The 22,324-nt window shown below is 36.0% G+C and overlaps 1 protein-coding gene across 1 annotated transcript in view; it reads left to right on the forward strand.

Moving 5' to 3' along the window:
• Maoa (monoamine oxidase A) overlaps positions 1-22,324 on the forward strand; it is a 66,197-nt gene that overhangs the window by 20,213 nt on the left and 23,660 nt on the right. The window contains exon 3 of the mRNA XM_021152962.2: positions 3,116-3,253. Coding sequence (XP_021008621.2) covers positions 3,116-3,253 — 138 coding nt within the window. The remainder of the gene's footprint in view (positions 1-3,115; positions 3,254-22,324) is intronic.

Genomic DNA, 22,324 nt, shown 5'->3' on the forward strand with positions numbered 1-22,324 from the left:
AATGGATACAGAAAATGTGGTACATTTACACAATGGAGTACTACTCAGCTATTAAAAACAGTGAATTTATGAAATTCTTAGGCAAATGGATGGATCTGGAGGATATCATCCTGAGTGAGGTAACCTAATCACAAAAGAACACACATGATATGCACTCATTGATAAGTGGATATTAGCCCAGAAGCACAGAATACCCAAGATACAATTCACAGACCACATGAAGCTCAAGAAGAAGGAAGACCAAAGTGTGGATACTTCTATCCTTCTTAGAAGGGAGAACAAAATACCCATGGAAGGAATTACAGACACAAAGTTTAGAGCTCAGACTGAAGGAATGACCATCCAGAGACTGCCCCACTGGTGATCCATCTTATATACAATCACCAATCCCAGACACGACTGTGGATGCCAACAAGTGCTTGCTGACAAGAGCCTGATATAGCTGTCTCCTGAGATGCTCTGCCAGTGCCTGACAAATACAGAAGTGGATGCTCACTGCCATCCATTGAACTGAGCACTGAGCACAGGGTTCCCAATGAAGGAGCTACAGAAAGTACCTAAGGAGCTGAAGTGCTTTGCAGCCCTATAGAAGGAACTACAATATGAACTAACCAGTATCCCCCAGAGCTTCCAAGGACTAAGCCACCAACCAATGTGTACACATGATGGGATTCATGGCTCCAACTGTGTATGTAGCAGAGGATGGCCTAGTCAGTCATCAATGGGAGGAGAGGCCCTTGGTCCTGTGAAGGTTCTATGCCTCAGTATAGGGGAATGCAAGGACATGAAGCAGAAGTGGTTGAGTTTTTGAGCAGGGGGAGAAGGGAGGGAATAGGGGGTTTTCAGAGGGGAAACCAGGAAAGGGCATAACATTTGAAATGTAGATAAAGAAAATATCGAATAAAAAAAGTGTCAGTAGTCTAAATAAATGTTTGCACATTACACGTCTTTTTTCTGTCTATGTTAAAGTAAGAGAAATCTATTGGTGTTTTATTCTTTAAAACATGTTAGAGACTAAAGAAGCTTCAGGAGACAGTATTGATAGTGAAAGAAAACATGAAGATTGTGATATCCAGATTTAAGAAGTCAAAATAGCACTTCACTACTACTTCTACAGTAGAATGGAAACCATGAGTAACTCTCCTATTGAAATAAGTAAAATGCTAACTAAAATACACTGTTGATCTAAGAGGGAAGTTAGAAATTAGTACATATGGATTTTAAAGTGACATCTCAAAATCAATTATCCAAACTGGTGTGTGTGTGTGTGTGTGTGTGTGTGTGTGTGAGAGAGAGAGAGAGAGAGAGAGAGAGAGAGAGAGAGAGAGAGAGAGAACCCAGAACATAGTGGACAGGAAATGAATCACTTAGCTAAAACCTCCTGCCTAGAGTACATTTTTTTTTTCAATAAGGAACATAAAAGCAGTTACTTCAGAGAGCTGCTAATATAATTCTCTTTGGTATAACAATTTCTTATTATGCTAAATGCCAAATGCCATGCCAAGGTTCCCTTGCCAACAACTTTAAAAACAAGACTCCCATACAACAACTCATCAAATACTTGGGGTTTTGGTCAGCACTTCAAGACCAACATTCATCCTATACAGAATCTGTCTTGCATTTGTCTTCAAAATACTTTTGAAATCCATTGCTTACTAATATTGTTACTGCTACATCATGGTTGGAACCACTGTCACTTCTAGGCCAAGTTAGTGTTCCCTGTTTTTATTTGTGTCCCTTATTATTAATCATTTTTTAGTATCACAGCAGTGAATGTGAGTCATTGAGATCGAAGTCATGTCTTCGCACTGCTCAAAGCCTTCCAAAGCCCCACCTTCTCACTTAAGTACAAAACCAATGTCTCTCCCGTGTCCTGAGGGACTTTTACTTCACAGATTCTCTGACTGATGTTCTTCCTTATTCATTTTGTTCCAGCTAAGGTAAATATGTGTATGAGGAGAGCTTTTCAACCCTTCTCTTCAGATTATGTTCCATCTTAGAACTAAGTGTAAAGTGCAAGAAAAGTTCATATGGGCTGGTGAGATGGCTCAGTGGTTAAGAGCGCCGACTGTTCTTCCGAAGGTCCCGAGTTCAAATCCCAGCAACCACATGGTGGCTCACAACCATCCGTAACGAGATCTGGCACCCTTTTCTGGAGTGTCTGAAGACAGCTACAGTGTACTTACATATAATAAATAAATAAATCTTTAAAAAAAAAAAAAGAAAAGTTCATATGTGCATTTTCTCCTAGCTTCAAATCTCAGACACTGAAAAGAAACAGTTATCTGGTATTATTAGTGTCTCATAAATCTTTTCTGAGAAAAATATTTCCTACCATTCCACCTATTTCTGCATTTCAAGTACATTGGTTGTTACACAATAAAATATAATCAGATAAGTAAGGGTAAATAAGCATTATGTACACGAAAAAACTGATGCAAACAGTAGAATAGAAGGAAACCTTAGGGAACTTATTGCAAATATATAAAGGAATTGTAGGTTACCAATATTCAATTTGTTGAATAAATCAAATATGTTAATAAAAACTCTAGAAATTGGAGAATTTGTTTAAGAGGGAAAAATAAAATACTTTAGTGCCTGAGAGAATTTACATGTTTGTAAATAATTAGTTATATGGGTATTTTATACTTTGAAATATTATTTTGCCATGATGCATTTTCCCTGGAAATATTTTAAAATATCAGCAGGAGCCAATGAATGTGGGATGACTTAAGATTTCAACTGGTGGAAATCAGGGAGTTCGGGATTAATAAATCCATGGGCAACTCCTATAACAATAATGGAAGAGAAAAATGCACATAATAAGTTAAGTGATTTTCAAAGGTTCTAGATCAGCAGGATGTATTTTAGAGTTTTTTCTGTATTGTATTGTTGAATCAACCTCATCAGTAGCTCTACAAATGGACATGCCTATTGAATTGTCAGACAGTGTTCTCCTGTTTTAAGTGGAAGAGAAAAAAGGTTTTGAATTTCAGGTGTACGTTATAAAGGACATGTGAGGCACAATTAAGTTAGCAAATTAAAAATGATTTTTCATCATGAAAAGGTTTTTAGATTACAAAATTTAGGTAATCTACTTTTTCTCTTTCTTCAGAATGAGCATGTTAAATGGGTAGATGTTGGTGGAGCTTATGTGGGACCAACCCAGAACAGAATCTTACGCTTGTCTAAGGAGCTAGGCATAGAGACCTATAAAGTGAATGTCAATGAGCGTCTAGTTCAATATGTCAAGGTAAGTCTGACGTTTTTATATATATGACCAATACATGAAGATTTTATTTGAGAAAGCTCTTGTTTATTTGTGATTATTCTTGTCTTTTTTAAAATTTATTTTTAAAAATTATTTCATTGTGAATATTCACTTTACATGGTACAGTGTATGTTATATAAGTGTATTATTATCATATAAGCATATTTGGATGTTAAGCATATTTTTTCTCATAGTCTTATACCTCTTTTTTTCCCCCTCCCATTAGCCTTCTTTATTCGTTTAGACAGTTTTGTTTCTACTTTTATAATGTCATAAAATCTAGGAACTACAAATAAGGTAAATTATAATATTTCTCTTTCTTAGATTGTCTTATTTTGGCTAATATAATTGTTGTTTCCAATTTCCTGCATATTTTTGACCTATGTAGTTTTAAAAAACCCTCTTGTTAATGTATATCATGCTTTCTTGTATGACACCTAAGTTGATTCCATAATGTAGTTATTATGAATAATGTTGCAGCTATTATTAATATGTAAGTATCTCTGTGGTGCTTTGATAAGGAGTCGTTTGGGCAAATACCCAGGAATGGTAGATGTGGGCCACATGGCAGGTCTAATTTTAGTTTTCTAAGAGACCTCCACACTGATTTCCATAGTAGCTAGACTATGATTTCCATAGTAGCTAGTTTACGTTCTTACTAAAGTGGTATATATGGATTTCCTTTTGCCCATATTTTCCCCAGGATTTGCTGTTATTTGTTTTTAATGATGGCCATTCTCACTATAGCATGATGGAATCTCAATGTAGTTTTTATTTCTCATCTTTTGTGAACTTATCTGTTAATGTTACTAGTCAGTTTATTGATCAAGTTCTTTTATTTCTTATTGTTAAGAGTTTTTGTATTTTTAAAAATAAACTACAAATATTAATTCTCTATCAGATAGACAGCTTTTTTTCGCACTGAAAATATTGTTTTCATGTTCAGTATATTCTGATCATGGTTTCTTATCCCTTATCTCCTCCCATATTTTATCTCCTGATCCATCCACCTCCACTCTTTCTTCTCTTTTTTTTTTAGAAAACAGATAGATTAAAAAAAAACCAGGATTTAAAAAAAGGAATAGAAAAAAAGCATAAGGAACTCACACACACACACACACATTCACCACGAAAATGCAAAAGCTTAGAAACTGAAATATACAAGTAAAAGATCATTAAGGTAAATCCCCAAACAAATCAACATGAGACAAAAAAAAAATCTACAAAAATACTATTGCTGGTCATGGGGCCTAAACTTAAGTGTGGTTTGTAGACCTGGTTAGATTCCAATGGAGCAAACTAACTTTTTTTGAAAGCATGTGCTGGTTAGAAATAGCTTCTTAGGGATGAGTACTTGTGTAAACTCCAATCTCAGCAGTCTGGCCTTATCTGGCTTAAATCTGTGCAGGCCCAGCAGAAGCATTTTAATTTCACCAGGTTTCCCTTTGTCAGTTGGTGGCATTATTTCCTGAATAACAGGAATTCTATTTAGAAAAATCCCTAAATATACCTAAACCATGAAGTGATTCTCTATGTTACTGTAGCAGTTTTCAAAGTCTCAGATTTTGTATCCTATCTTAGTTACTTTTATATTGCTCTGATAAAACAATGACCAAAGTAAGTTATGAAAGAAAATATTTAATTGGGGTTATGATTTCAGAGAGTTAGTCTTTGATAGTGGAAAAAAAATTTAGGGTGGCAGTTCACCTGGGAGATTACATCCAGAACTGAAAGCAGGAGAGAAAGAGGTGGGCGGGAGGGAGGGAGAGAGGGAGAAACACACACACACAAACACACACACATACACACACACATACACTACACACAGACAGAGAGAGAGAGAGAGAGAGAGAGAGAGAGAGAGAGAGAGAGAGAGAGAGAAACACATGTGAACACTGGGAATGGTTCAAGTCTTGAAATCTCCAAACCCATCCCCAGTGATGCATGTCCTCCAACAAAGCCACCACTCCAAATCCTTCCCAAAGAGTTCTACGAACTGGGCATCTAGTATTCAAACATATGAGCCTATGAGGTCATTGTCCAAAGTAAATTCTGAGACTCCAGGTAATATTTTAATTGTTACCACTTATAGAATCAAAAGAGAAATTACACACTTCTAAAGTGCAGTGCCATAGAATATATATTTACCATTCTAAAAGGGATGAATCAGGCCATAGCAAAGAAATACTGGACCAAAGAAATATTAAAACCCAGCAGGACAAACTCAAAATTGTGTAGCTCCATGTCTGATGTCAAAGGGCTTAGATAGCTCCACCTTTCCAGCCTTGCTGCAGCAAAGATACAGTTTTTTCTTGGGGTGTTTCCACTCCTTGTATGAAATTCTCCTTAGTAAATATGTCATAACTCTGGCAGCTCTACCATTTTGGAGTTCCAATACTATTCAGGTTTCACATTCACAGCTCTATGAAGTGGCTTGTTAGATCCCCCCTGCTAGGACACTCCTTCTCCACTCCTTGCCTTATCAGCTCTTCTTAGCCCTGGAGGAAGATTACACAACCCTTTTACTTATATTATCCTTCATGATTCTAAAGCCAGAGCCATGAGGACAACATTGCCAAGTTTGACTACTAATTTGGGTTGAACCCAACATCTTAGAATTACATTTGTAGTGCCTGTGATTTGTCATTGATTTTAAGGAACAGAAATTTCCTTAGGACTTTTCTTTTTATAAGTTGGAAGCTTAGTTGAATGGGCTAGAAATCTGAGGACATCCCTTCCTTTATCCAAATGCAGATCAGGCCTTGCCTTGATCTCATCACCTCTTTCAGCAAAAGCCTTGGCTCCAAAAGTTTCCTAGTGCTCTTTTCTCTTCAAACTATATTTTTTGCTCCCCTTGTTATTTTTCACAGTAGACTTGCTTAAGAGTGATTACTCATAACCAGGCAGCAGAGTCAATATTATGCTGCATTGAAATCTCCTGTCAAAGAAATTAGTATATTAAGTTTCAATTTAGCCTTAAGCAAATATTTAGCACAAAAGCAGAAAGTTATTACATTCTTTGCCAAAATACCACAAGAATGGTTTCTAGCCTATTTGCTCATATTGCTCTCCTCTGAAGTCTCTTAAGCTAGGCTTTCATGGTTCATATAACTTTAAGCACTGTTGTAGACCACAATCCTACTAGGGTGACATATTAAGCCCTACTTATAGTTTATGGTTCTCATAGGCTCATATATTTGAATACTTGGTCCAAAGTTGATGAAATTATTTGAGAAGGAATAAGAGGTATGGCTTTATTGAAGAAAGTGTGTCACTGGGGTTTCTAAAAACTTGTGCCATCTCCAGTATCTCTGCTTCCTACTTCTAATCAAGATTTGAATTCTCAGTTGTTCTTGCCACCAGCCTTTGATCTGTCACTATGCATTCTAACCTTTTGAAATGGTAAAACCAACTAAATGCTTTCTTTTATAAGTTGTCTTAGTCATGGTGTTTTGTCTAGTAGCAATAGAAAAGTAACTATGATACCTACAGTAACTCTCCCAGGATTTACCCCACTCCCCTTCCTAATACATTTGCATCCCAAAGGGGATGGAGTTGCTTAGACAGACAGATGAACAAAGACAGGCAAGGAGGTACACACACATACACACACACATAAACACACACACACTCACCCCTATGCAATCTTCCATAGTCCCAAGCAACTCCTGAGTCATGTAAGAGCCAGTTAGTTTTAAAGACCCCAAAGAACATAATTTGAGGCCACATTAGCTTTTAACTTGGTGCTTCTCCTGCATTCTCACCAAGCATGTCTTTGAATACCTTGTTCCTTTGTTTTGTGTTTGGCTTTTCCTTTTGGAAAATATGCTTTGGTGGTGCATTTCCTAGTGTTTGAAGAAGAGGTTGTTTAAATTCAGTTCCTTAGATCTACCTAAGGAACAATAGCTTTTGCCACTGTTATTGTTTCTCACGGAAGCCAAACATGTAGTGACTGGAACCTAGAAAAATGCTTGAGAAATTAACTTTCCAATCTGTTATTGTACGCCACTTCCTGAACCTATGTGGGAGGGGCTCATTTACATATACAAAATGACAGGATTTCCACACCAGTCACCACACCTCTTTGCAAAAGACACATCTCCACTAACTGCATACAGGGGAGTCAAAGCATTAGGAGTTTCCTAGGACACTTGGGATTTGTTCACAGTGATGTTCAACCAGTACGTCAGGAATCTTTGGAAACCTGATAAACATGTAGTTTGAGATGCCTAGGGGTGCATGACAATAACACATTTGAGAAAATAAACAAGTAGCCTTTGGAAATATTGAGCACCTGTGGATTAAGAGAAGATCAAGAAATATTAAGAGGTTTTACAAAATGGTGACAGCTAAAGGTATATCTCAGGGGCAGAGCATTTGCATAGTATGTATGAGATTCAATCACCAACATCATTAAAAATTATATAAAATATTTTAAAATATTGGCTTTATTAGGCCATAGTTAAAAGAGTTTTCTAAGTTCTCATTTCTGCAAACATGACATTTTCCTAATAACAGTAAGAATAATAACAGCTACCATTCATGGAAATTTTTTACATTTTCATATCTAATGTGAAGAAGGAAACCAAATCCTTTATGCTTAACTATTTAAACAGCCATGCAATTTAATTGGTAACTGTGAGAATTAACCTGAAAACTAACTTAGCAGACTTAGCCATAGTACTTCTTTCTTTCAATGAGTCAAGTACTGAATAACCTTTATTGTTCCTAGAGGCTAATAATAAAGGACTAAGTTCTTTTGTGTATTAACTCATTATATTCTTACATCTGCTCCATTAGGTTGTCCTGATTTTCCCCATTCTACAGAAGAAAAAAAAAGAAACTAAGATTCAGTGAGGTAGAGTGATTTGACAATAAGAGTAATAACAGTCTATTAATCCCTGAAAACATGTTCTTTATTACTTCACTATATATTCTAGAAAATGAAACTGAGTCAGTGATTAGAAAAGCAACAGGCCTTCGATATTTGTAAGATATCTCACCATCATTTTTTTAGTGAAGACTAGCTGATCAATAAGCAAATACCAACTGTATCTGTTAGTGAAAGACCATTTTTTTCACTTCCTGACTGTCAGTTTCACAATACTTTTATATAGTTTAAATATTGAAAATTTGCAGTTATGTACTCAGCTAAGGACTTTCTAGTTTCCTAATTATGCCCATTTGTAAGATTTTAACAGAGGCATGTGGTAATTCAATGTCACCCCGCCTCTGTCTCTCTCTCTCTGTCTCTGTCTCTCTCTGTACCTTACTGATTTAGCTATACTGAGTGGCCAGTAGGACTCAGGGATCTGCCTGTCTGTCCTCCCAATGCTGAGATTTAGATAGTAAGGGAAACATTGGATATTAAATGCTTATTGGAGTGATTAATTACTCATATTTGTAAATAAGATGATCCACTATTACATTTGTTTTTTTGGGGGGGGGGTTGTTTGTTTGTTTTGTTTTTCGAGACAGGGTTTCTCTGTATAGTACTGGATGAATGAGTTCCATTTAATTATAGAAGCCTTTTATTAAATTTTGCGGTGTATAGTGAAGGATGTGGTGAGGGAACACCCAGATAGGATCAACACAAACATTTTCAGGACAAACTTTGATACAGAATTGACATATGCATTCTCAATTTCTCCCTACTTTTCACATCCTCTCTAAATAAAACTAGAGTCAGAAATATGCGGCAAACATTTACTTTTAAAGAGTGGTGTGATAAAGCTTTATTTGAAACTTCAGAAGCTTTCCTGATAGTAACAGCCTGGTAAACATTTTTCCCTAGTGCTGGATTTTCTATTCTGCTTATGGCTATTTACTCCCGGTTTCTGAACTCAAACGCTTTTCAGAATGTGTGTGTTCTAGAATACTAAGTACATGCTTTGCTAAGAGATGAGATTTGTTTCAGCCAAAATGTCTTGTAGAAGACAAAAGCTTTTATGTTACTTTGTCTCAATGCTTACTAATATGACCTTGCTTCGGACCCTTGGTTTACAAGTGTTTCTTTTGAATAAGGGACATTTAATTTTAAGATTATTTAGCATCTTTTATATAGGAATTGATAGCACATATTTCTTTTGTTTGAAGAGAATGTTGGATTTTCATTTTCAACCCCTTTCAGACAGAAACAACAACAACAAAAAAAAAACACTAAAGGAATGTTGTTTATCCCTTTTACTTATCTAAATGTATCCTTTGTAAGTCTGTGATACTATTATTCCCTTCCAAATGCAGTGTGCTTATAGATGCTTTAACTCATTTGGATTTCCCATTTATAAATAGATTTTTTTGAAACAGGCTAAGATATGTAATATTATTAGTTTGATCTATCAAATATAAAATATAAATATATATGCAGGAAGTTCCTGTAAATTGTCCTGAGTAATACACACACACACACACACACACACACACATTTTCAAAATCCTTAATTTGTTGCTTATGGATTCGCAGAAATTGAGATGACAGAATTATGTTTAAAGTTTTACACAGGGCTAAGAGTAGGGGTAGCTCAAGGGTAGATCTGGGTTTTCTCACCACAATGAAAACAAAGGCCACTATCAATTTCTCATAGAGGCTCCGTTCTATGTTCTATATATTTAGAGTACCACTAAAAATTGGTTTCTACAATATAAATGCTCTACTCAAAGTGGCAGCCTATAATATATCAAAGCAAGGTTAGGAGATTTTTCTATCATTCCTTAACATTTTAGGTGTATGATCAAAACATGTTTGAACTTCTTAAAGAACTCATAAAAATATAGTTAGAAAAGAAAAGTAAAAAAAAGAAAAAGGAAGAAAAAATGCTTTCCTTTTCCTTGCTTTCTTCCTTCCTGTTTCCTTCTCTGTAACCCCTACCCTCATCCTACAAGACATAAACAAACAGCAATCAAAAGGCTCAATATTTGATCCTAACTTTTCAAGCTTTTGCCCAGTTGCATTGTAACTATTGATACCTGAAAAATACTCCAATGTCTTATGAATCTCATTCTTATTCCATTCTGGGCACTTCCTGAAGAAGAAAAGTTCAGCTGTCCCATGAATGAATACATGTTGGTTTCACCAGAAAGTGATTTCTGTCATTCCCCAGTACTCTGACAAGATTGCTGTTACAATGTAATTCTCTGTCTCAGGTATCGACTTTTCACCTCTAAGTCAAATTTAAAAAAGAATAAATAGTTTTGGAAAGCTTAGTCTCAGCATTCTAGTGACTAATTCTACTGAGATAAGAAAACAGTTTTAAGAATGATGTTAGTTCAGGGTCTTATGAAAATAACAGAAAAAGATAGTTGTGAAAGCCTCACTAATAACTATCCTTTTAAAATAGAATTTGAAATAAGGACACAAATAATAATAATAATACCAAAACCTGATGTTTGGGTAGTTCAGCACTATTTCTATAAAACTGCATTTTATTTTTTGTTTTGCATTTGAGTTTCATGAAATCAGAAGAAAATCCTCAATCGAACCATACAAATATTCTCTAGTATTAACTACCACTCAGTATAATGCATAGCTTTGCCTTGAAGGCTATGAAAATAAGTATTTTTTATTCAAGAAGATTGTTCTCATCTTAACACTTTCAAACAAAGGGGTTAATTACTAAACTCTTCCATTCCATTTCATTCCCATACCTTTCCTGTAACTCACAGGCCTCACATGTGACTCACAAGCTGAGATTTAATTTTGTGTGTTTGTCAAAGTGCTCTGTGGTCTAGTTTCCATAGCTATATCCAGGAGGTAAATGTCTAAAATATAATCATACTTCAGAGACAATAGGAGAGAATCAATTTTGTACACTTTCTGGCTAGTGTGATAAAAGTAGACACTGGAGCACAGAAATGAGAGTAGTTGCTAATCGATTATTTGATTATTTGGGTACTTACTAATGGAATAGTCTTGAACACCTGTGGCAATTTAAAAACATACTTCTCTGATGTTCAAATACTAGGAAGATTGTACTGATACTCCAAGCATAATCTTCATATGTTACACCATCAATGCCTCCATCATCGTGATACTAGAATAACCAGTGAAGTAACTTCTTCCAGTCCAGGGGCAAACTTTCATCTGCCCTATCACTCGAACAGATAACATTGACATATTCAGTTAACCGTCTAGCTAAAAATTCTATTCCACCTTTGTTGTTGTTTTTTGGTTTTTGTTTTTTTGGGTTTTTTTTTTTTTTGGCCTTCTTTGACACACTTTCTTACTTGGTTGGCTTGTGACAAATAGGTAAATACTCATGGCAGAGATTCTGTACAGAGTCCACTAGATATGGATACCATTTCAGTTTATTTCAATTGTCCTACTCAGTGTAATGGAACAATTACACTGTCCAAAAGGGTTAAATGTAATGTCTTCTTACAGGTTATAGGTAGAAGCTAAATTGTTCTGGCTATCATTGCTATTCTTTCATCTCATGTTTTCTCATACTATTTCAGTCTCCTGCCAGTGGTAGCCAGAATGTGAAAAAATAACATCTAGGGAAATATTTTCTGAGTGTTTGCTGTCTGAAGAACATCAGTCTAAAAAAATACACTGTAGAAATTTGGTAGTCAGATACATTTTGGAAGTACTCCATATTCTAAACTCATATTAGAGAGTCAAGATTCTCATTAGCAAATTAGAAATCTGAGTCAGGCAATAAAAAAGGTTACTTCACTATAAGCCAAGAATTCCCAGATTTATGACCCTAGAGCCCATTTTCACATAGCATTTGGAAAGATTAGTGTGAGAAATGCTAATGTATGAAAAGATTTTAGAGAATTACATTCCCAAAGGGACTAAGTCTTTCTCCTTTTAAGTTCTAGTCAATATGATAGTAATGTTGGGTAAATTTTGTATGTGGAACTGATACTAAAAGCCAGTGCTGAGTTAACATTTCATAGGTTTTTATTTTGGGAGAGGTGGGTGGTACAGAAAGAGGAACTCATTTGTGTTGAAAATGACCAGACATTTTCTGGGAAAAGTAGATGTGATACAAACTAGGCTGTAAAAAGCAGTCACTTCATTTCCCCCTTTGTACCTTTATTTAACAAACATTTATTGGAATTCTGCTAGTCATAAGACAGTGTAAGTATAGCATTATAAACATTTGAAGCATTGTTTTCTTTGGTGCATTGAGCATAATCTTGAAAGTTAGTCCATATAAAAATCAGTGAGCCTGGCCAAGGTCAGCGGCAATGTTCTTGTCATTCATCAGAGGATCACAAGGAGCTTATGACTCACAAGGAGTTTATGACCTAGGTACCTAGGTGGGATTATTGAGACCACATATTTCCAGATCATTGTTTGCTCAGAACTATATCTTCCAGATCTAGGAGTAAGCCTGGTAAGTTCTTATATTTTGGTTGTGAGCCTAGCCTTTAACAGCTGAGCCATCTCTCCAGCCCAGAGCCTGGTAAGTTCTTAAAGGAGGATCCAGATCAGTGACTTTGCAGGACTGATTTGCCAACTCTTAGTAACATGGAGCGTGATGGAATGGTAGGTGGCATGAGGCAACCTGAACTAAGAGCATAGAGACGTGAACTCCATTCTATCTGTTAGGCACTAATAGGGTTTAAACACAATGTATATACACATACACACATACACATGCCTCTCTACAAGTATGGTAAAATTACTATAGTATAAATGATTGAATATCTTCAAAGGTATATATATATATATATAGTTCAGCACTATTTCTATAAAACTGCATTTTATTTTTTGTTTTGCATTTGAGTTTCATGAAATCAGAAGAAAATCCTCAATCGAACCATACAAATATTCTCTAGTATTAACTACCACTCAGTATAATGCATAGCTTTGCCTTGAAGGCTATGAAAATAAGTATTTTTTATTCAAGAAGATTGTTCTCATCTTAACACTTTCAAACAAAGGGGTTAATTACTAAACTCTTCCATTCCATTTCATTCCCATACCTTGCCTGTGAGTTACAGTTATGTGTATATATATATATATATATATATATATAACTTATAAAATCATCCAAAGCTACCCAAATTTTATTACCTTATGGTGCATCTTACATATGATGATATAGTATTATCTGGGGGTAGTGAAAGCAAGAGAATTATAAGTAACTCAGAACAGCTTACGATATTCACAGCTTATAATATCTTTATTCAGCATAGTTTCTCATTTCAATATTTTAGATCAGATAATTATTTATCATAGAGGGCTGTTCTTTTAATTATAAGGTGTGTGACATCATCCCGTGCCCAGTTGTAACAATTGTAACAATCAAGACTATCTGCCAACATTAACAAATATACCTAGGGAACAAAAATCTCCCTTGGTTGACAACCCTTATGTAGTCTAATAGTATTGATCATTCTAAGTTAATGAAGTCTAATTTTTCTAAAACTCTAGATAGCCAAATAAAATGCTGTTAAAATGGCTTACCTATGTATCCTCTAATGTCTCAAGTACTTAAACATAAGGGACTCAATTATAAGCTTCTATGGGACTTGGTATAAGGTAGATAGAATCTCCCTCAAATGCTCAAAAGATCCAAGTGATTACAATATGACACTTTATTGGTCCTGGTATATAGAACCTGAAGACTGTGTTATGGAAAGACCCTGGTTCATATTAAACCACACAAGTAGTGGTTTAGGAGACAAATCTTTAAGATAAGGATTAAAAAACAATAATCCCACAAATGAAGAATGATAGAATCTCAACAACTACATACAGGTTAATAGAATAGCAACAGCCAGGAGGAGGGTTCTGAGAGAAATGAAATGACTTGTTAGTTTTCATTTTAGTGCTGTTTAAGATAATTTTTAAAAAATATTTTTTATTACGTATTTTCCTCAATTACATTTCCAATGCTATCCCAAAAGTCCCCCATACCCTCCCCCCCTACTCCCCTACCCACCCATTCCCACGTTTTGGCCCTGGCTTTCTCCTGTACTGGGGCATATAAAGTTTGCATGTCCAATGGGCCTTTCTTTCCAGTGATGGCCGACTAGGCCATCTTTTGATACATATGCAGCTAGAGTCAAGAGCTATGGGATACTGGTTAGTTCATAATGTTGTTGAACCTACAGGGTTGCAGATCTCTTTAGCTCCTTGGATACTTTCTCTAGCTCCTCCATTGGGGGCCCTGTGATCCATCCAATAGCTGACTGTAAGCATCCACTTCTCTGTTTGCTAGGCCCCAGCATAGTCTCACAAGAGACAGCTATATCAGGGTCCTTTCAGCAAACTCTTGCTAGTGTATGCAATGTTGTCATCTTTTGGAGGATTATGGGATGGATCCCTGGATATGGCAGTCTCTAGATGGTCCATCCTGTTGTCTTAGCTCCAAACTTTGTCTCTGTAACTCCTTCCATGGGTGATTGTTCCCAATTCTAAGAAGGGGCAAAGTGTCCATACTTTGGTCTTCGTTCTTCTTCAGTTTCATGTGTTTTGCAAATTGTATCTTGTATCTTGGGTATACTAAGTTTCTGGGCTAATATCCACTTATCAGTGAGTACATATCATTTGAGTTCTTTTGTGATTGTGTTACCTCACTCAGGATGATGCCCTCCAGGTCCAACCATTTGCCTAGGAATTTCATAAATTCATTCCTTTTTAAGCCATGGAAAGAACAGTTCTCTTTGGATTTTAGAAGTAACATAGCCATCCTATGTGCTCATTAATTTCACAAAGCTGTGCTTTTGAGGGCAGGGAGATAGTTAAGTATTAGAGAACTTGTTTAGAATGTGCAAGACTGGTGGGAGGTTACCACAGGGTAACCCATATCAGGGTCCTTTTGATTAACATTTCCCTGATGACTAAGGTTGTTTGCAGCCCCATGGGAGGAGCAATAGTGTCAACAGGCTAGACCCCCCCCCCCGATCTCCCGGGGACTGGACCACCAACCAAAGAGTACATGTGGAGTGACCCATGGTTCTAGCCACATATGTGTCAGAGGATGGCCTTGTTGGACATCAGTGGGAGCAGTGGCCCCTGGGCTTGAGGTGGTTCGACGCCCCAGTGTAGGGGAATGCCAGGGCTGGAAGAAGGGAGTTGGTGGGTAAGTAGGTGGGGGAGCATGCTCATAAAGGCAGAGGTGGGGGGATGGGATAGAGGGTTTCCAGAGGGAGACCTGGAAAGGGGATAACATTTGAAATGTAAATAAAGAAAATATACAATAAAAGAAAAAAAATGTGCAAGACTCTGCATTGAATCTGTAGTATGCATAGGTAGGTATGTAGGTAGATAGATAGATAGATAGATAGATAGATAGATAGATAGATAGATAGAAAGATAGAATCATTGAATGAAGTTTAGAATAATAATTATCAAATTGTTCTACAGAGTTGCAATCTTTAGTATAAGGTCTCATTGTCATTTCTCTTCTGAACCATCAGACCTAATGATTTGGAAGTGTCATGGCAGACAGAGATGATAACCTCTACATAAATAATTTGAGCATAAGTCTCTTAAGATTTGATTTTTTCCCTTTGAAATAGTCTTGTATAGCCCAGGCTCTTTTTGAACTTACGATCTTTTATGAAGAGCATTTTAGCCAAGAGTTTGATGTTACCCTGGGTAATAGAGAGAGAGCATCTTTCAACCCCTTTTTCAGAGTCACCAAAGTGAGTAAGAATATGGTAGCACACACATATAATCCTAACTCTTAGGAGGTAGAGACAGGAGAATTGTGAATTTGAGGTTAGTCTGTACTACATTAACAAGACTTTATCTAAAAAATCAGCTATTATCAAAAAGACAAAAGTATTGCATAAGGACAAAAGGCATCAGAACCCTCATACATTGCTAGGAAAAAACCTGAAAAATAGTGCAGCCACTTTTGGAAAATAGTTTAGCGATTCTTCAAAATACAGTGGGGGAGAATAGAGAATGACTATCAATGAGTCAGAGTTTCTTCATAGGGTGGAAAAAAAGTTATAAATTTGGATATACTCATGGTTACACACAATACCAAAATCCACTGTATTGTAACTTTAAAAGGATAGATTATGAGGTATGTGAATGATAGGTCAATATGCCTACTAAACAGCTGTATATCATCCCAATATTTCCATCTTTCAACTACCCTTTTCTCCTAAATTAATGGCATTTAAAGTGAAAGAGGAAAATACTTTTAAAAGACTGTCCTGCCAGTGATCTTTAGTTACCCAAGAGACTACAGGGGAAAAAATTCCAAAGGTAATATTCTTTCTATCTTAATTCCTGGGGAAGGATCACCTAAACATTTATTTAAGCCTCTTCAGTCTTGTTGTAAGAGCATCATTTATACCTTAGTGTGAATCTTCTTTTTCTACAGTCTGAGATACTCATCTTAGGTATCAACTGTGTTAACTGGTTGTTGTGCAAATCTTGAAATGGGGGGATAATATGATAAAGACTAGTTCATGAGCAAAATGCAGAAGTTCTATGAGATGTAGACCACAGTTTCATACTCCTGAACAGAGAGAACAGAGACAAAAATGTAAACTATAGCACTGTATAAATATAACAACAAAATGAAATGGTATATAAGTTGCCTAGGGAAATAGAAAATGTTTGGTTGAGGAAAAAAGAAAAGGTTGAGGATGGAACCTTTGAAGGCTCAGTGGATCAAAGAATAGGGAGAAAATGTTGGGCAAGTAGGTGGATATTTGGGAAAACCAACACAGTTCACTGGGGTGCACCAGATGCTGCAAAATGCTAATGGTATAGACAAATTCATACCTTCAGCTCTGACTATAAGAAGCTCACTGGTTATCTTAGGGGAATAGGACTCTGAATTTTGGTGAGAGGGATAGAAGTCAAATTTTAGGAAATAAAACTGTGAAAAGAAATAAACCTCTTTGAGCTTGATAGGGATATAGGTGTGAATGGCTCAGTAGAAGACTGTGAGCCAAATATGTTGAGTTCTTGGTTGTGAAGAAAATCAAGAAGGAAAAATGGGAAGAGAATGACAATTTAAAGAGAGATGTTTCCATGTAAACTGTGCAAGCATTTCTCAGTAAAATGGAAGTTATTTATGTTTGAGGAGAACTTGGCTCCTTGCATTCAGAAGCAGTAAGAAAGTTAACTCTTAAAACAGCATAATGCTGTTATCTAAATTAATGATTTTATTTTAGATTATTTCCTTATTTACTACTGCATTATGAACTGTAGGGAAATTTTTCCTAATAGGTTTTGCTACAAAACAGTGATGCAAGCAAGCCCCAAGGAATTCATACGGGTTGGAAAAGCCCCCAAGGAATTCATAAGGGTTGGAAAAGCATGTTCCCAAGCCAATCCAAAAGCTATTTGTTTTCTAGATGATTAAAGAAAGTTTTTTTGGCGGCCTCCCAGTTACTTAAAATACTATGATTGTCCTCACTTCCTTTTGGTTAACTAAAGTATGAAGGTATAAATAAGAAAACTTTTTCCATGTGCCAGTCAGTAAGTGCTACTTGCTTAGTATAAATTTAGCTCATCTTGCAGTTTATGGGAGCCATAAACTATCATGTCCTGTTAGTAACATCCTATTATTATGAGCATTGAGAGATTAAAGATGTGATTTCTCAAATGAACTTAAATATTTGGAAGTATGATTCTAGAAACATTGTGTTCTACTCAACACAAGTAATTTCTGCTATGTCAGTCCTCAGAGATTAAGGCTATTTTGGAAAATAGTATGGTTTTAGAATATAGGTAGAAAATGAACAGTTGTTACTCTAGATTTTTTATTTCCTTTTATTTTTAAAAAGTAATAGTTATTTGGAAGCACTGTTTTAGAGACCCTTCAGGTAATGAAGGTGTGTTCTTTTCTTTATTAGATATTTTCTTTATTTACATTTCAAATGCTATTCTGAAAGTTCCCTATACCCTACCCCCACCCTACTCCCCAACCCACCCACTCCTACTTCTTGGCCCTGGTGTTCCCCGTTCTAGGGCACATAAAGTTTGCAAAACCTAGGGGCCTCTCTTCCCAATGATGGCCAACTAGGCCATCTTCTGCTACATATGCAACTAGAGACACGAGCTCTGAGGGTACTGGTTAGTTCATATTGTTGTTCCACCTATAGGGTTTCAGACCCCTTCAGCTCCTTGGATACTTTCTCTAGCTCCTCCATTGGGGGCCCTGTGTTCCATCCTATAGATGACTGTGAGCATCCACTTCTGTATTTGCCAGGCACTGGCCTAGCCTCACACGAGACAGCTATATCAGGATCCCTTCAGCAAAATCTTGCTGGCATATGCAATAGTGTCTGGGTTTGGTGGCTGATTATGGGATGGATCCCCAGGTGGGGCAGTCTCTGGATGGTCTATCCTTTCATCTCAGCTCTAAACTTTGTCTCTGTAACTCCTTCCATGGGTATTTTTTCCCTATTCTAAGGAGGAATGAAGTATCCATATGTTGGTCTTTCTTCTTCTTGATTTTCTTGTGTTTTGCAAATTGTATTTTGGGTATTCTAAGTTTCTGGGCTATATCCACTTATCAGTGAGTGCATATCAAAGTGACTTCTTTTGTGATTGGGTTACCTCACTCAGGATGATATCTTCCAGATAAATCCATTTGCCCAAGAATATCATAAATTCATTGTTTTTAATAGCTGAGTAGTACTCCATTGTGTAAATGTACCACATTTTCTGTATCCATTCCTCTGTTGAGGGACATCTGGCTTCTTTCCTGCATCTGGCTATTATAAATAAGGCTGCTATGAACATAGTGGGGCATGTGAAGGTGTTTTCTTGATGAGAGTTTGGTTTACATTGAGAAACTGCTGAGAAACTATGGAGTCTACTCTCAGGCTTGTTTCCCTCAGCCAAGAGCTAATCTGAGGCCTCTTAATGAATATTATTTTAGAGCTTCACACATGTTAAAGTAGTCTCCAGTTTTGAAATCTAGAAGTGTGAAAAAGAAGAAAGTTGTTGCCTTATCATTGCCAGTTCCTTGTAGCATATATATGCTTTTATAGAAAATTTATGATTTTTGGAAAATGGAGACAGAAAAGCCAGAGACTGATAAAGATGAAAGTAACCAATTATTTACCTACTTAGTGCCTTTGTCATCATGCTAAAAGTTTACATCTTTTAGATTATCTATAGCTTCCATTATTAAGGCGATTGCTAGGATATTCACCCCGTCCTTTAACCTTTTCTGGATCTTTGTGTCTTTGTGAAGCCTTCGATTGAGGGGATCTTAAGAGCTTATATAAGCACACTCAAATAGGTATTGCTTTGTAAGGAGATTTTCATCAGCAATATGGCACATATAATACTTTAATGATTAATAAGAATATTTTAAAATTACTTTTCTTTGCCAGGTGTGGTGTCCACACTTTTAATCCCAGCACTTGGGAAGCCAAGATAGGTGAATAACTAGCTGTTAGTTCAAGGCCAGCCTCATCAACATTTCAAGTTCCATGCCAACCAAGGCTACATAGAGAGACCCTATCTCAAAAACATTTCTTTTCAAAGCAAAGGTCAATTTTTGGATATGACTATCCGTTATTCTTTGAGTACAAATTCACTTTATAGAGAAAATATAGATTCTTTTGAGTTTTCAAATTAGAGAAGAACCAGCTGTTCCAAGGGCTTCACAGCCTCTCTCCTCTCCAGAACTTTTTTTTTTGTCTTGTGTAAAATGTTTCTGTCCATTTCTTTCAGAAAATGTGTTTGCCTTTCCCAAAGATGACCATGTTTCTTTGACAATCATACCCCTGTACATTTTTCTTTGTAATTTTAATATTAGAAAAAGGACAGATACATGGAGGGTATTTGTAAGATTATATGTGAGAATTTTCTTTATTTTATTGTGGAACTTTAAAATGCATCTATAACAAACCTATCTTCACATTCCATCAACAGTATATGAATAAGGAAATACATTTTATGAAGAAAGGCTTCTGAGGAGAAAATTATACTGTTTCCCAGCTATTTTCACTAGGCTTTAGTTTCCTTATTTATAAAATGGAAATATTAGTAGTTCTTGCCTCCACAGAGCTGATGGGAACATTACATGAGATAACATATATGAAGAGTTTCAGCCACTGCCAGGCATGGAGAAAGCTTAATGAATGTTTGATGATGGTCATGACAGTGATGAAGGATTTTGAGTCTCAAAAAGTTGGATTGTAGCATTTCATCATAGCGTTTTGTGATAAGAAATCAGATCACATAATCAACCAAGGATATTTGAATTTGCTAGTGGAAAGGAAATTCACTTCTTTTCATTTAATGGATGCCAGGTATTCTTATTCAGGTGTCACGGTGGGGAGACTATGCATATACTGTCACACCTTGTGCCTCTGCCTTGATAGGATTATTCTCCTTGTACCTTTTGAAAGTCTGGCACAACATTTAGTATTGTGCAGTGAATGAAGTTGACTTTCTACAGAATTTATTAATCAAAAAAATCAAATTTTCATGAGAAATTGTATTAGCAGAAAAGATTTAGGCTTTATAAATGTTGAGAATTCATTTATTTTTAACTAAAATTGTCCCTTGGTATTTATAGAGGATTGGTTTCAGAACTTCCTGTGAAAACCAAGATCTGGAAATACTTAAGTGAAGTGTTGTTTTCATATACCTTATTCATATTCTCCTGTGTGCTTTAAATAATATATAGATTGCTTATAATATCTGGCATATGTAAATGCTATCTAAATAATTGCTATATTTTTTATTGAGGGAATAATAATAATAAAGACATCTCTACATGCTAAGTATAGCTTTTTATAAAATACTTTTTATCTGTAGTTGGTTGGATCTGCAGATTGAGAACCTGAGGAACCACTAAAGGATTTAAATTTGTAGATTGTGCCTTATAATCGACCTAATCTTTCTTGTTTTTCTAAGAGTCCACCGACTATTTACCCCTGTTTTGCTTAGCATAGTATGTGTTACACAGTAAAGTGAAATAAATGGTTTCTAAATATCAAGCTGTCTTGGCATTACAAGCTTTAATACTAAGCCGAAAAAAACAACTTGAGTTAATAAAGAGAGTTTATGAGGCTGGAACTTCACACTTCAAAATCTACACAAAGCAGAACTCTAACAAGTTAGGGAAAGGATTCATGGTCTTTATAACAGGAAACATCTGTTTGGCATGTTGCCTTGGGGAAGAGAATCCACATTCCATTCTCTTGTGTACTTGGTTTATCATGAACTACAGGATCAAATCTTCCAAGAGTATATGATTAGCCAAGGTCAAATCACAAACTCATAGCTGGGCTAGATCAGGAGTTGGGCAGAAGAATCTAAGCCACCAACCTATTTTAATGGCATCTGGGACCATGCTCCTTACATAATAATAATTACACAGAGGAGGGGGTGTCAGTTTTGCAAATGGAAATCAGGGTACATCTAGAAAATAAAAATGGATGTTAAACATTTAAACTGGTAAATGCCTATTGTTCCACACTGCAGAAGTCTGATTCTTTACACTAAACATAATAGTCTTGGCAGTGTTCATTTAATCTGTGTAAACCGTTAAAGCTTGATCTGAGACCTGCGTTGTGTGTATCTAAAGATGGTCTTCCATTTAATCACTCATATATGATCACCGTTCCAGGAAGATTTAATAAGAATGTTATGGTTTCAGCATTTACACTAAAATGAGTTTTATCTTTATTTACTTATTTGTTCAAGTAAGTAAAAAAATGAGTCAAAAATCTATAATTTCCTATAAACTAAAACAGCTAACACAACATTGGGGAAAATTTTAGTGTTTCTGTTAAAATTAAGCTTGTTTAAGTGAAATATATTTAATTTCCTTCAAAGGGAATGTTTTTGGTATGGTAGAAGATCCATTTGCTTTTAAAATGGTTTAGGTGGGAGTTGGAGGATGGCTCAGCAGATACAGTGTTTTCTGTAAATGGTTTAGGTGGGAGTTGGAGGATGGCTCAGCAGATACAGTGTTTTCTGTGCAAGCATGATGATCTAAGAACATAGCACCAGTGCTCTTGTAAAAAGCCATCCACAGTTAGTATGTGACTGTGATTTCAGGCTATGAGTGCAAAAGCAGACAGATCCTAGAGCCAGTCTGGTCAAACTAGTGATCTTCACATTCAGTAACAGAATCTGTCTCAAGAAAATAAGGTG

The sequence above is a fragment of the Mus caroli genome, chromosome X (genome assembly GCF_900094665.2).
Source record: "Mus caroli chromosome X, CAROLI_EIJ_v1.1, whole genome shotgun sequence".
NCBI lineage: Eukaryota > Metazoa > Chordata > Mammalia > Rodentia > Muridae > Mus > Mus caroli.